The sequence below is a fragment of the Beauveria bassiana genome (genome assembly GCF_000280675.1).
Source record: "Beauveria bassiana ARSEF 2860 unplaced genomic scaffold BBA_S00024, whole genome shotgun sequence".
In the NCBI taxonomy this organism is placed as follows: domain Eukaryota; kingdom Fungi; phylum Ascomycota; class Sordariomycetes; order Hypocreales; family Cordycipitaceae; genus Beauveria; species Beauveria bassiana.
In genome coordinates, this window is record NW_007930859.1 from 398,641 (window position 1) to 413,638 (window position 14,998).

The 14,998-nt window shown below is 47.5% G+C and overlaps 5 protein-coding genes across 5 annotated transcripts; 2 read left to right on the forward strand and 3 right to left on the reverse strand.

Annotated features, from left to right (window-relative positions):
• Positions 1-234: 234 nt before the first annotated feature.
• Positions 235-1,382, forward strand: BBA_07415 (nmrA-like family protein; the record flags this gene model as incomplete). Its single annotated transcript, XM_008602512.1, has 4 exons — positions 235-348; positions 414-606; positions 704-1,063; positions 1,120-1,382. The coding sequence occupies 4 exons, from the start codon at positions 235-237 to the stop codon at positions 1,380-1,382; spliced, it is 930 nt and encodes a 309-aa protein (XP_008600734.1).
• Positions 1,383-1,571: 189 nt separating this feature from the next.
• On the reverse strand, positions 1,572-3,573 carry BBA_07416 (glutamyl-tRNA synthetase; the record flags this gene model as incomplete). The annotated part of the gene is made up of 2 exons (XM_008602513.1): positions 1,572-3,090; positions 3,179-3,573. 2 exons carry the CDS (start codon positions 3,571-3,573, stop codon positions 1,572-1,574), a joined length of 1,914 nt encoding a protein of 637 aa, XP_008600735.1.
• Positions 3,574-4,418: 845 nt separating this feature from the next.
• BBA_07417 (Aldehyde dehydrogenase) lies at positions 4,419-5,909 on the reverse strand (the record flags this gene model as incomplete). The annotated part of the gene is made up of 1 exon (XM_008602514.1): positions 4,419-5,909. One exon carries the CDS (start codon positions 5,907-5,909, stop codon positions 4,419-4,421), a length of 1,491 nt encoding a protein of 496 aa, XP_008600736.1.
• An 815-nt stretch (positions 5,910-6,724) lies between these two features.
• Positions 6,725-9,914, reverse strand: BBA_07418 (fungal specific transcription factor; the record flags this gene model as incomplete). Its single annotated transcript, XM_008602515.1, has 12 exons — positions 6,725-6,782; positions 6,919-7,007; positions 7,088-7,293; positions 7,351-7,448; positions 7,522-8,217; positions 8,271-8,299; positions 8,363-8,649; positions 8,718-8,912; positions 8,974-8,992; positions 9,059-9,256; positions 9,392-9,654; positions 9,758-9,914. The coding sequence occupies 12 exons, from the start codon at positions 9,912-9,914 to the stop codon at positions 6,725-6,727; spliced, it is 2,295 nt and encodes a 764-aa protein (XP_008600737.1).
• A 3,026-nt stretch (positions 9,915-12,940) lies between these two features.
• BBA_07419 (uncharacterized protein) lies at positions 12,941-14,641 on the forward strand (the record flags this gene model as incomplete). Its single annotated transcript, XM_008602516.1, has 3 exons — positions 12,941-12,959; positions 13,231-13,974; positions 14,037-14,641. The coding sequence occupies 3 exons, from the start codon at positions 12,941-12,943 to the stop codon at positions 14,639-14,641; spliced, it is 1,368 nt and encodes a 455-aa protein (XP_008600738.1).
• Positions 14,642-14,998: the final 357 nt, after the last annotated feature.

Consider the following 14,998-nt stretch of genomic DNA (forward strand, 5'->3'; position numbering starts at 1 on the left):
AGTAACCAATTTTAATAGGCACAAATATTCTACTTATGTCTGATAAATTCACCTATATCTGACAAATCCACCATTCACTCGCCCCGATGTGATGGCTTCTGTTGGTGTGGGAAAATGCACAAGTCGAAACCTTGTCGATCCGAGCACAACTATTTAAGACATCGGATTTACTTTCCACAATAGCTTTCCACAAAGCAAAGAACTCTATACACTTGAAAATATCTACAATTAGACATGTCAACTATGCAGGTCGTTGCCGTCGCTGGAGGAACTGGCAAATTAGGTCGAACAATAGTCGAGGCCATTTTGCAATCTTCAAAGTATGAAGTCATCATATTAAGCAGAAAGGTAAGCTAGAGTCGTCAAACCAATGTTGAAAATAGTGTTTAGAGTGCTGACTTGAAGACCACCAGCCCGATCCACAGCTTGGAAAGGACATTGGAGCCCCAATTGTACCGACTGACTACTATGACACAAAGGCCATCACAAAGATATTGGAAGACAAGAACGTTCATACTCTTGTTTCTGCCATTACAATGGGCTCACCTGCCGACGGCAGGCCTCCCCCGGAAATTCAGCTGATCCAGGCGGCTGATGCGTCTAAATGTACAAAGAGGATGATATCTAGCGATTGGGGCTTTCCACACACCAAGGAGTTGAGTTTCCGCATATGAATTTGAGACAAGGACATCGTTCTAACAAGTAAACATTTTTAGCCACATCGACAAGCTTGACTCTGTAATCCACAAGCTCGATGCCCAAAAGGAGCTTGCTAGGGTCACTGACCTGGAGACAACTTACTTTTTAATTGGTACTTTTATGGACTATTGGGGCCCTGCCGAAAAGACACGTCTAGCCCCATTTCCAGTCGTCCTTGACATTCCCAATAACATGGCGGCTATTTCAGGGTCCGGGGATACCCCAGTTGTGTTCACTCATACAATTGACGTTGCAAAGTTTGTCGCAGCGTCTCTGGCTCTGACTGACTGGGACCCTGTTACGTACATCATGGGCGACAAACTATCCTGGAATCAAGTTGTCAAGCTCGCGGAAGCAGCAAGAGGTATGCAGCTCGCTGGTAGGGCAAAACAACGGAGAAAACTAACAGTGAGCCGTTAGGCCGCGAATTCAAAGTCTCGTACGATTCTTTGCACGACTTGAAGAACGGAAAGAGAACGGAACTTCCGGGACAAGCCAATGTATACAATTACGTCCCCAAAGAGGCGTTTGATGTACTCGCATGCGCCTTGGGCACGTGGTACGAAGAGGGATTCTTCAATTTTGATAGTGGGAAGACGCTAAACACCAGACTCCCGCACATAGAGACTTTGAAGATGAAGGATATTCTCAATGAGGCGTGGGGTACGGCAGGAAAAGTCTAGATGCTAGTTTTCACACACCTCAATGTCTTTGACCATTTGTGTCGTCACCAACATTACGACTGTCATTGGTACGAGATTGTATTCTATGCGAGATTGCATTCTGTACGAGATTGTATTCTGTACGAAATTGTATTCTGTAGCCGGCCCATTGACCCTATGGAGCAGCGCGCATTGTTTTGTTTGGTAACCTCACGCTTTAGTTGAACCAGTGGGAATCTTAAACATGACCGCCTTGCCCTCGGGACCTTTTCCGATGGCTTTATCGACTCGGAAATAGCCCTTTCGTTCGAGCTGAATAATGTCACCGTCAACAAGGCCCTCGCAATCGCCACCAACAATGGCTTCGGTCATGGTGGCTGTGACGGGTGTCAAAAACTGGTCCAAATCGTCATCCTTGGCCAAACTATCTTTGGATAAGAGGTAGTCAAAGTCCCAGAGCTCCGTAGCAAAATGCTTGGTACCTTGAACAGCGAGCCAGTGAACCTTTTTTGTTTTGGAAAAGTCCCCTCCGGGGCTCAGTACCGCTTCTAGGCTGCCAACAGTACCATCCTCTGACTGGACGATGCGCTTGACGATGACATTTCCCCAGGCCATGAGTGTAATTTCTTCGTTTTCTTCAAAAGACGAAGCATCAACTTGTTCAATCCAGACCATATTTGCAAATGCAACTTGTTTGTTTCCGAGATTGGCATTCTTTGGATGTTTGGGCCGAGTTTCCTTCCACGGCGCATCGGCGGCTCCATGAATAGAAAGAGCCACCTTGCCCGTCGTTTCGATAGCCGTGTGTCTAGCCGCAATAGGGTCAATGGCCTTCTTGTTGGTAGCCCAAAGGGTGGTCCAGTCCATCGAAACAACGTTTCTGCTCGGCCCCTGTTTTAACATGAACTCGCGAAGGGCATCTACCGTGAGACCACGTCGCAGAATACCGCGCACAGTTGGCATCCGAGGGTCATCCCAACCGTCAACCTTGCCACTGTCAACCACCTTGGTGAGCTTTCTTTTTGATAAGAAGGTCTTGATGAAGTTGATTCTTGCAAAGTCCCAAAGGTGAACACGGCGCATGTCCAGAGCCTCGAGGAACCAGTAGTACTGCTCATTGCGATCAGCATATTCAGTGGTTCTGAGAGCATGTGTAACGCCCTCGATTGAATCGACCAAAGGGCAAGCAAAGTCGTAGGTAGGGTAAATCTTCCACGCCCAACCTGTGCGGTGATGGGGTTGCGGCCCTTGCTCGGAATCCCAGCTGGGGAAGCGGTAGATGATGGGGTCACGCATAGAGCCGTTGGAGCTGTCAAAAGCGATTCGAGCACGAATACAGTGCTTCTTTCCGAGTTCGGTTCCCTCCCTCATCTCGTTGAAGATTTCGAGACTCTCCGCAGCCGGTCGGTCCCTGCGGCTACTGGGGAGACGCTTGTAACGATGCTTCTTTTGGACCTCGGGGTCGGTATCATCCGCATACGCGTTGCCGTCGGAAATGAGCTTCTGGGCCAGTTTGTAAAGTTGTTCAAAGTAGTCGCTCGTGTACGTCAATCGTTGAGTCTCAATCCCTAGTAGCTTGAGATCGTGGACGATGGAATCCTCAAACTCTTGCTTCTCTTTTTTCGGGTTCGTGTCGTCGAAACGCAGAATCATGGATCCAGAAAAGGCATCATGCGCAAAGTAGTCGTTTAAGAAGGCCGCTTTGGCGTGACCAATGTGCAGATAGCCGCTTGTCAGCAGTTGGTTAGTCAGAAGTTGGTTGGGAAATTACGAAGAAAGCAAAGGAGAAGCCACAACTTCTAGCATGTATTTCATACCTTGGCTCGGGTGGGAATCGAGTGACGACTCCCTTTTCAGTATCTTGCAGCTTGATATTGTAGCGACCGCCAGCTTGGCCAACGTTGGCGACAACCTTTGCTTTGGACAATGTTGTGTTGGCCTTGACGGCCTGCTGAAGAGCAGGGTATGTCGATTCGAGATGATTAAACCACCTGGTGACATTCAGGAACAAGTTGCGTCGGACAATTCCAAAAGTCACCTTGTTGAGACGGAGAGCTGTCCAAACGTGCTCATCACTCTGACTCAAGCTGTAGCCGCCGAGGAAGCTACGCAAAGTGAGGAATTGATCGAGTTGGTGCAAGGCGGGCTCGTTGGCCTTGATTTCGGGAGTTTCAAGCCCAGCTAGAATCTTGACGATTTTAGGGTTCGTCATTTTCAACGGTTTGTCTTGATTGACGTTTTGTCGGTAATTCTCTGCTGGTCTTGTACAAAGAAAGCGGGGTGAGTCACTGTGGATGGTGTGCGAGGGGCAAATCAAAGTGGCCAACACAGCTCACCGTAAACGACCCGTTTGTCACGGCTGAACTTCTGTTTGTTTGTCTTATTTTTTTTCTTTTAAAATTCGTTGCTATTTCAGCGAGTTTTTTGCTAATCATTTACACACTCCTATTTGCCCTCTCAATGCTTCGAAGTGGCTTTGTCTTGGACGCAGTTCTTTAGCCTAGTCCTGCTTCATCAAAGCTTTGTTACAGAGCACAAAGACGTTTGTAAATATCAGATTTTTTCCACCTCCTATTACCACTCTATTATTTCCAGCCAAGCAAAACCTTCTAGCACTCATACTTATCAATTTAAGATATTCTAGCACTTATAGTTATGTTTGATTGTGTTGCCTTATTTAGCCAAGGCTGTAAATTAGTGTAGGTTCATTGCTCCAACACGTGCGCGGGATGTCATAGCTCACAGCTTCTGACAACTTGTTTACCCTTTTTTCATCAGCAATCCATCGCTATCATCAGTTTCGCATTCGCCAGAGCTTCTACCTGATTTTTTTCTGAGTTAGATTTATACTTGGAGTTTACACCTGTCCACGTACTAGCCGCTCGCGGGGACAACTCGCACTCGTTGCACTGTATTACGTCAGGCTTCGGCGGCTGAATGAATCCACGATGGTACTTATGATATTGTAATAAACGCATTTGTTCTTTCTTTTTCTCTCTCTGTGCGAATAATCTTTCTATCTTACCTGCCGGGTATGACTAGGGTGCACTGTCGCCTCTATTCATCAAAGACATCCGCAACGGACCTCCAGGTAGGCACTCTGCCCAGACCAGACGGCATCTGGATGTATTTGATAGTTGACCATTCGTTGAGCGTTTCAATCCAATGCTCCCTGCCGTAGCCACTCTCTTTGGATCCACCATGAGGTAACCCCAGCCCGCTTCTGAAGTAGTTGTTAATAAAGACCATGCCTGTGTCAACCTGTCTGCTGATTCGGAGGGCCTTCTCCGTATCCTTGGACCAAATTGCGGCCACAAGCCCATATCTTGACTCGTTCACAATCGAGACAGCCTCTGCCTCGGTCCTGAACGGGCACACGGTCGCTACAGGGCCAAAGATTTCCTCTTGGGCGATGCGCATCGACCGTGACACGTCCCTGAAAAGAGTCGGCGCAACAAAGTAGCCGTCTTTGAGCGCATCATCAGAAGGCAACTCTGCCTGGGCAGCAATCTTGGCACCCTCGTCGCTTCCTAGCGTAATGTAGCTTCTGATACGGTCCTGTTGCTGCTTGGAGACAACAGGACCAACATGAGTGTCTTTGTCAAATCCATTGCCGACCCGCAACTTGCGTACAGCAGTAGCTAATTTGTCGACGAATTCATCGTATACTTTTTCATGAACTAAAAGCCTTGATGCTGCAGTGCAAGCCTCTCCCTTGTTGAAAAAGGCCCCTTCCAGAGCACCCTTTAACGCTCGGTCCAAGTCGCAGTCCTCGAATACGATAAAGGCGTTCTTGCCGCCAAGTTCCAAGGCGGTACGCTTGACCAAATCCGAGGCCGTCCTGGCAACAGCAGCTCCGGCAGCTGTAGATCCAGTAAGCGAGATCATCTTGACTGTGGAGCTCTCAGCCAGCAACTGAGCAACTTCAGCTCCAGCTCCAGGAACAGCTTGCACAACACCCTTGGGGAGGACAGTCTGTAGAATCTCGACAATTCGCATGACTGTCAACGGCGCTTGTTCTCCAGGTTTGATGATGATGGTGTTTCCAGCTGCCACACAAGGCGCAATCTTGCCACCAGCGTGAATAGGTGGCCAATTGAACGGCAAAATACCTGCACACACACCAAGAGGCTCGCGGACGATGGAGGTATAAACCACTCCGCGGTCGTGAAACTGTCCAGAAAGCTTGTCGACCAAGGAACCAAAGAATTCAAAGACTTTGATGAGAAAGTTGACATCCAATACTGCGTCTAGAACGGGTTTTCCATTCTCGGCACAAAGCAAGTCTGCCAGTTCTTGCTTGTGTGCATCAATAGCGACAGAGCACGCCAATAGGAGCTGCCCGCGTTCTGCCAAGCTTCGCTGCTTCCATTCAGCAAAGGCCGCGGCGGAAGCACTGATGGCTGCTTGTGTGGTTGCAGCGTCGCCACCCCGAACAGTTGTAAGAACTTTTCCAGTAGCGGGGTCATGAACGTCGAAATCCTTGGAAGAGCTGGTAGATGACCAGTGAAAGATGGACTGTTTCGGAATGTTGAGAGCTTCAGTCATTTTGGTAATGTTGTGCTGATAGGCGGTGCAAGTAAAGACTCGTCACAAGAGGTGGTTTCTTTGTTTAATCACTTGATTGTTGCGATATGCACCCCAGACGGTAAGAGGGCAAAGCACATATCTCTGTATTTATAGTTATTAAATCGGACTTATCGCAAATAAATCCGATAAACCAGAACAATCCCTAAGCTGGGATCTGGAAGGGTTCCGCTACGGCAAAACGTCCGACATGGACGCCTTCAGAAGTATGTAAGCAGTTTACGGAGCAGCAGCTCGAAAAGGCCATCTTCCTCGGTGAAGGCCCTGTATGCGGCTAATACTGCCGGGTGGGACTGTATTCATGCTGTCACTTGGCCAATTTCAGTCTTTCTAAATGTTTCGGCGGACGGGGACCTGATACTATTTCCGCCGAGGTATTCCAGGCCGAGAGATATGTCCTCGTAATGCCTCTCATTACGAGGTGGGGGGGGGGGGGGGGGCGAAATGCTTCGCCGAGGGTGGCGGTTGCCAAAAAGGGTCGGCAAATGTTCCTCTTTTGGAAATTGTCAAATCCGACCCGATCTGACTCCACACACAGATGGCATGGGTTGTGAGACTCGGTCACATAAAAACTCAGACTTGCTGTACAGAACGACGAAAGAATTGTCAACTCTTCTCCTAGACACACAGTAAGTCCGCCTCAAATCGCTCTCGCGTGGGAAAAAAGCGAGAATTTATTAGATATCAAAGTTTCTCAATTCATTAGAAGCACGGTCATTTCAGATACTAAATATACTTTGTAAAGTATATCCCGAGTCAAGACAGGGCTTTAATTTCTAGTTACCGTACACGGACGCAGGCGCGAGATGTACGGGCTCTAACTTATGCTTTTGACTAGATGGTAATGGTTGTTGTTCTTTGGACAATGCATCTTTCAAAACCGCCTAGTTCAGAGAGCAATTCAGTGAAAAATAATTCAGATTGTTGCAAGGACTTCTAGACAGACTGTAATCATCCCTGAAAGGCTTACAAAACGGCATCCCAAGTAGTCAACGATGGAAGTAGACTGTCCCAGCCCTCAAAGCTTGCTTCCTCCAAGAGTAACGACGAATCGGCGTTCTACTATATAGTCAGCTTCTATCTCGTAGCGATGCAGGACGAGTAATTTCTGACTGGCGGTCCCAGAAGGTAACACATACGTTATATATATTCACTGTTTCATCTTCGATGGCGAGATCGCATTGGCTGGCTTCCAGTATCGGGTCGTCTATACTGGGCTTGGGCGGCTTATTTCGTTGTTGATCTACATATGTTGAAGCAATACTGGCAAGCTCCTTGGCAAATGGTAAAAACACGAGACCATCAGTGGCAAATTTGAGATTTGCAAAGTAACCAAGAGCCAGATCTAGGCTTGCTTGTTAATGCGCCGCTTCCTTATGCTTCAATACAAGCAAGTACATACCTAGGATGTCAAGCTCTGATTGGGCGTGGGCCGCATCACATTGCAGAATATGGATGAATTGGACAATGAAGCGGTACACTGGTACGAAGAGCGATACTCTGTTTCCAAGGTTAGAGCGAAACATCTAATCACCTACTGCAAGTGCGAAATTGGTTCTGAGACACCACTTACAGAGCAGAGCAAGATGCGTCGACATCAATCTGTCTGGTTGCGAGTATAATAAACCGGGAGGACCCCACTACCGCGCCACAAGAAGCTTCAATCTGTGCGACGAGCTGGGGGTCGGACCTTTGTTGGCTCGGAGAGGTTGACCAAGGATAGAAAAGTGGCGTATTGATGTCTAATAAGAGACAATGGTAGTGGCTCTGTAGTATTTGCATTTGACGAGTTGTTAGGTCTTCAGGTGGCTGACTGTCATTCAGAGACCTGTCGAGGTAAACACCCCGCCGCTCTGCAGCCATTTTAATTGTTGCGGCTTGACAGTTTAAAGACTTGACAGCGTCGATGAGTGGTGTGTGCGTGTTGTCTTGCTCTCGGCCAGGAGTGTTAGATAAAAGTTTTGTGGCGGCCGAGCACAGCCGCGATAACTCGATCAACGTATGGCAATAAATAGCATCACTTGTCTTCCCGCTCAGTGCCTCCTCTGGGATTTGGCAGTCAATAGCCGCGTCGTCGACGGCCTTTTGTCTCATCAGCAAAAACTCAAGCACAACAGTCTGATATTCACTGCACAAGTACATACAGCTGGCCTGCCCGAACGTGAGCATATCTGTCTTTCCAAACAGTAGATGGACCAGAATAGCCAGTTGCGATGCGCAGTCTCTCGTGAAGACATCATCCAAGAAGGGGCCGGTTTTCGGTGTAGGCCTTTAGAGCATGCAAGTCGCAGTGCCTCAGAGCATAGCATATACTGCACTGACACGTTGCTCACTCCCTCAGCATAGTAAGCCTTGACAGACCTGTCAGCTCTTGTTTGCGTGAATCTGGATTTGCTTTCAAAGAGACTACATACCATTAATGCGAGAGCTTGGACAGCTGGCAGGGATGAGGAGAAAAGGATGATCTCTGTGTGGACGGACAAGGCTTTCTCAAAGAACAGCCACGACTTAGACAACGCTTGGCCATAAGTAGACGTCTTGGATATGCTTAAGCGGGCGCCCAAAGCCCAGACAGCATTGCGTAGCGCGAACCATCCTGTGTCGTCAGACGCCGTTCCGTCTAGATGTTTTTGCAGTCGGGCTTCAAACCACAGCCAATCTACTATTCCAAACGACTGCTCAGCTGCGTCGTCAAAATACGCTGAAACTCAGTCAGCTTAGCACTAGGAAAAATGTGGCGGCCAAGCCAAGTGGAAGACGACGACGAACTCTTGGCGTACTCCCAAGCGCGCTCAGGGGCAGGGTCCCCAGTCATAGGTGCAGAGAATTTGCCGTTTAGCTTTAATTTGCCGGCTACTCCGGCGATTAATTGTGAAGAAATGCCGCCAAACTGAGGGCATTTTAGTCTTGAATTGATCCACTTGACGCCAGGGGGCGAGCAGAATGACATGAAGGATCGTGGACCTGGACGATTTCCTTCAGCGTGACGTAATCTTTGTTTAGGTAGGGTCTGTCGCAGACCTACCATAATATTCAACGTTTGGCTGTGTAGGAGTTAAAGGGAGAATTCACACGGCAGTTTCCGGGGACAGACAACGATCTGTGCTTACCAGGTCCGTGGTACATATGCTGCCGTTTTCGGGGCTGTTCTGTGATTCGTGACTTGTGTTAGGCGGGCTTAAACCTTGGATGGCGGGTTCCTTGGAGCTGAGTGATTCCTCCCGACGAGTTGAGCGGTTAGTATAGGCCAAGGATTGGCGAGAATAAGAGCAATCATGAGTAATGTTGGCATTGAGCAGCCCACAGCCCTAGGATGCATTAGCTGAGTAAAAGAGTCTGCCGAGTGTTTGATAATTAGATCCGTTCGGTCGCGGCACTAAGGATGGCGCCTAGACCGCATTTTGCTTGGCCTTTGAATTCTAATTTAGTCGCCTGGAGCTTACCGGCGATGCTTGCCGTATTAGGCTACCCTCTTCTGACGAAAATGCGACAGACCTAAGGAGGCTGTCCATGTCATTGGACGGGTCAGAATTAGAGCTTGGGACGTCTCGCTCTGTTGTTTGGACTCTTGGGTTGATACGATAGGTGCGAAAGGGAATGTATGACGATAAACTCTGCGTTTCATAGGACCTTTTTACCCGTCTAGGGGAGACAACACACGCCTCGGCTCGATCAATACAATTAGCACAGGGAAACCCGCCGTTGCCTGTAGATATGTTGAATTAGATTTATTCCAGATACACAGCTCTCAAGCAACGATAATTTGCTACGTATCACCTGACAACAAGACCAAGGGACAAAAGACATACAGCGGACTTTTCGCAATCTGCAGCGATCACAGGCGAGTGCACGTCGAGTAGGTCGCGGCATTGGTGTCGATATTTCTGCCAACGCGGCGCTCACAACGGTGACTTCCCGGTTGCAATTGAAGCTTTGAGGGTAGCATAGGCCTAAACCAGAGCACATGAATAGGCGAGTCAAGTTTAGCCAGGAATTTGTGTCGTGGGTAAATCCACTTTTTATAGTGCTTCTATAGCTATTCACACGTACTTGCTATTCGGATTTAAGCGGCCTCGTCCGTTACTTATCTCCTGTTGGTAGAAGCTTTCGCGACCGCGGACTCTCTCTCTCTTTTTCTTCTCCTATAGTGGAAATGAAGTAAGTTATGGAAAGAGATTCTGGAACATTGATGAGAGCCTTCATCTCGAATAGTATTTGCTCTGTGTCCGGCCACGCAAATACACAGTTTTCTTATCATCACTCGGCTAGCATCAAGGTTGCTTCGTTATCTTACTAAATCGTTTGCGAATAAAATGATAACTGCCCCTTTAACGGCTCGGGCGGGAGGAGGCAGTACTAGCCTACAGTAAATCCATAACAGGGAAATTTCAAATTAGCGAATTCTTCATGTATATCTTGAAATGCATTTTAGATTTATTACTATATACACAATTATAAATCTATTACGACAAATCAAGTAAAATATATACACGTGCTATACACCTACCTCCTCGGAGAGGTAGGTGTATAGCACATGTAAGTAAAGGGCAGCTAGAAGGGGTTTTCAGCCTTAAGACGTAATAACACGTAAGCTAAGTGGCTTTAAAAAGTCGCTAATATAATGTATTATATAGTCGCTTATAGCGCTGTTTTACGTAAGTATGAATTTTGGTAGCTGGCGTAGCAATAGAGCCCCAGCGATAACTCCGGTCAGTCATCCACACAAGGATCACCCGGCCTCTCAAGAGCCGGTGGCGTAGGGGGCGTAGCGACGATGGCATTACCTCGGCGGGCCGGATCGAGCCCTATCGGAACGCCACATCAACTTAAAAGAAAGTCAGTCAGATTATTTAGACTATCTCGGGCCAAGAGGCAAACCCCAACAGATTTCTTGTCTATTCACTCGTCTAAGTCTTATGGTGATAGGGTCTAGAGAAAATTCATTATCTAGCCTAATTCGATTCCAATGTATTTGACGCGATAATACGAGCCTTAGGAGTTTGACCACAGCAATACATACATGTACCAATTAGTAGGCTCGGCTGTCGATTAGCAGTCATCATGTTAGAATCAAGATTGCCAAGTTAGTCCGCTTACTCGTCTATCCCAATTGCTTAACTAACTACTAATGAATACATGACGGCCCCTGAAAGCCCGAAAAGAGTATACTGCGGCGAGTCAAAAGTCACAAATGTTATGCCTAGACTGGGAGTATAGCTAAGAACATGACGTAAGAATAAAATTACGCCAAGTCTCTTAATATATAAGCCACACACCTACAGCCCCAAAAGCGGGCCGTGATGTGGCACGTGTTACTTCCGCGACTTTAGTGGTATAATGTATATCTTACTCTTATATTCAGTGCTCCCCGTGGCAATATTACAGCGCTCGCGCGCGTTGGAGGAGTCAATCTTATTCTAAGGATAGGAGGTCTTAATAACTTAGAGTCCATCGCAACACATAAAGACTCTTTTTGCAATCATCGAAGAACGATAATGCTACTCTATCTGAGCCGAATCCTAAACCCGCGACGTCGCATCATCCGCAGCAGACAGATTTTGCTTATCGTCTAGATGAAACATCAAAGCGCTCATCCGGCTATCGTGGCATAGCAAGGTTGCAAGATACTTTTTATGCGTATTCTTAACCTCGATACTACTATCGCGATCGCAGGAGCTAGTGTCGAGGAACTCTGCGGGATTTGAGAACGGCCTAACTGTAGTCTATCGTATCAGAGACGTCAGATACTGATATGAACTCAGAGAGGCAAAAGAGCAGCACCCGGTTGTTTTATCGTAACTAGCAAATGTTCATGTCTCTTCTACATTAGCTAAATAAATATCCCATTAGCATCCGTCTTCTTTAGCTTACGGACAGTATAAATCGGCCGTCGGGAAAGTATAAAGTAAATACTATATTATCACGATTTTAAAGATAGAAGAAATTATCTAATGTCTTTAAAGTCCTTATACACACTATAATATTCTATGCTGCTCTTTAACTACTATTTCTAGATACTGACAATTCGTTACTTATCAATTACTTATCAACTACGGTTTTTTAAGATAGTCTAGTACTCGCTATTATAATTATTTAGCGCAATTGGGAAACCTCTATTACATCCTAGTTAAGTTAGCCTAAGACATGAGTCTACTAGGTTACTGTTTGATAGTCTATATCAAAGGCTAAAGTCATAGTCACCTCTTATTATACTATTGCCGTCAATGCTATACCTACCCCTTTTCTAAGCTGGTCCTTAGACATGTCCTAGTAGATACTCATCAGTACTGCGAGAGATAGTTAGAAAGAGATATAAACGTGAGCAGAACTCACACCCGCCCCACCAGAGACCCGATGTTCCGGCCACGACACGCTTACCCTCGGGACGGCTTTTAGGATGCATGTCATAAAGGTAATCGATATACCAGGTAACTCGTCGGAGACCTATTCCGATTTTCCACAGGAGCGGAATACAGACAATTCGGGCTACCGATAGTGGGCCACATTCAGCTTCAAAGTAGCATCATCATATAGAATCATATATATACACACTATAGAGCCCTCTTTAGACTTTAACGCTTTTCAGTTGACGTGTGGCATTTTGGTATGTGTGGGCATTACTGAATGTGCGCCTTGCGGCGTAGAATGATAATAATTATTGTTCGCCGGAGTAGCGCCATCAGTGCCCCGGAGAGTTAACACACGAAGGGAACAGGTACGCCAAAGTTTTACATTCCCATCCGACATTTTGGTTTTCCTCACAAAGTACATCATGGGCAAGGTCCCACAAAACGCACGACCGTGAAAACCAGGCTACGATAGTTGCACCGCCGGAGCATAGCCATTCGGCAGTTGACCAACAGTAGACGGGCGTCTTGACTAACACTAATAATTCGCTGTGATATGGCTGCGCAGAGTTTTCAGCATAGCAAGTCTCCTCGGATTTCTTGCATTATTACAACAGAGTCATTTTCTTGTTTGTTAGCGGCGCTATGGAGTCGCATGACACAGGTAAAGTTGGGCATCTCGGCTGTCAACTCATGACTCGGCTTCAAAGACTTGTTATTTTACAGCCTGAATTATGGAATGAGGTGAAGATACGAGAGTACTTGGCCGCCTCTGCGGACTGATGAACTGTTATAAGTAGCTGCGTCGCTGGCAATCAAGTACGGTCGATTCAGCACCCTTTGTTTCTCTACAGCTTCAACAACTTCAACCAGTGAACAGCCGAGGAAAATCGCATCAACAACAGTGCAAAACATGCAACCTCATCTTTGAGCAGCGCTTCTTGCGCTTGGTGTCATTGCGGCGCCTCAGTCAACGGGTGAACAGTCTAGTGGCGACATCGTGGTCGAGGACGGCGTTGAGCTCGACACCAACTTTATCGATGATGCCATCTTTGAGATTCTCTCAAATTATACCATGTTGCCCAGCGATCCAAGTTCCGAAGTGGCCGAACTTCGCGAGGGTCCTCCCACCCCCACGACCGTGACGGCCGAGGTGGCATCCAAGATGAAGTCTCCGGGCGGCGGCAAAGACGGTCTCTTCTACCGCGGCGACTCGCGCCCACCAGCTGTCATCTTTGCCGAGGGCTTCTCGCCACAAGGCAGCAATAAGGACCTGCAGAACCACCTCAACTTCGGGGGCAACTCAGGCCTCGTCTCGGTCTCTCGGTCGCCTCAAACGGCCGAGGGGTATGCGTTTGGCCGCAGCGCTGATGGGGCAACCAAAGGTTACATCTACGTCATTAACGCCAAGGACCTTCCAGATGGCTACTGGGTGCCCGGAATCTATCCTCCGGAGAAGAACCCGGCGGTTGGTCGCAACCGGGAGTTTGCTGTCGTTGGCAAAGTCCCCGAGTCAAGCATTTCGCACGCGTACGAAGTGACAAGCAATAAGCCGAGCTCCAGAAGCACAAAGATCAAGAACGAAAATTATGCCTTCAAGAAGTCTCCCTCCTGCTTTGGATTCCTTGGCAAGCGTGCTACCTGCGACCCTGCTAAATATAAGCCGGCGCCAACAAAAGGTTAGCTTAAACAGCAAAGGTTGTGTCATATGCCTGTTGTCGACTAACATCAATCACCCAAGCCGGCCGTTTCAGGGCTAAAGTGTCTGCTAAATTCCGGGCCGGCGCCCGTGCCGGCGGAGCCGTCGCTTTTGCGGTGCTGTCGCCCTATGCCCACGACGTCCTAGACATGGTCAAGTCCTGGGACAACCCCATCGGTCACGCCGTCAGCTGGTTTGACAACACCATGACTAGCATCCAGGAGGCTATCGGCGGCCCGCAGGTGCCCGAGATTTACGGCAACACACTAAAGCTACGCTTCATCTGCTGGATGCGCGGCGAGCAGCGCTGGAAGAATGACGTCGACAGGGCTTGCGACCGCCTCCGCGAGTCGCAAAAGCCGAAGCCCAAACCCCCAACGCCCGAAGAGAAGCGTGTCAAGACCATCAATGACTTGCTCAGCACCTGCGAGAAGCTGCAAGACCCGAGCGCGAAGCTGTCCAACGAGGAAATGAAGAACGAGCTGCTGGATCGCTGCGAGGTATTCCGCCAGCGTGCGGAAGACATTACCAACGATGTTGATCCGGATTGGACATATGAGGGTGATGACGCTTATCCTCCCCCACCCGAGCCGCCGAGTGCTATCTATATTGACGAGAATGGAGTCGAACACCCCATTCCTTGGTAGGGTGATCCATCAGCGACTTCACCAAGTTCGAATGTCTCTATACTGTGTTAGTCCTTATTCAAAGTAGTAGCTTTCAAGGGTTACAAGCTTAGCTCTACGAGGCAGAGTTTGCGAATTTTCTCTGTTATATATTTTGGTAGTTAAGTAATACTAGAAAGACTACTAGAAAGTTCTAAAAAAGTAAAGTATAATATTTATAAGACTAGTATTAGATCTATAAATGGTTATATAATCTTTATTTCCTAATTAAAAAAAGTAAATAATAACTAATTAATATTAATAATATTAAGAGAATTTAGAATTAAGAATATTAAGAATATTAAGAATATTAAGAATATTCTATAAAGAACTAAGTTA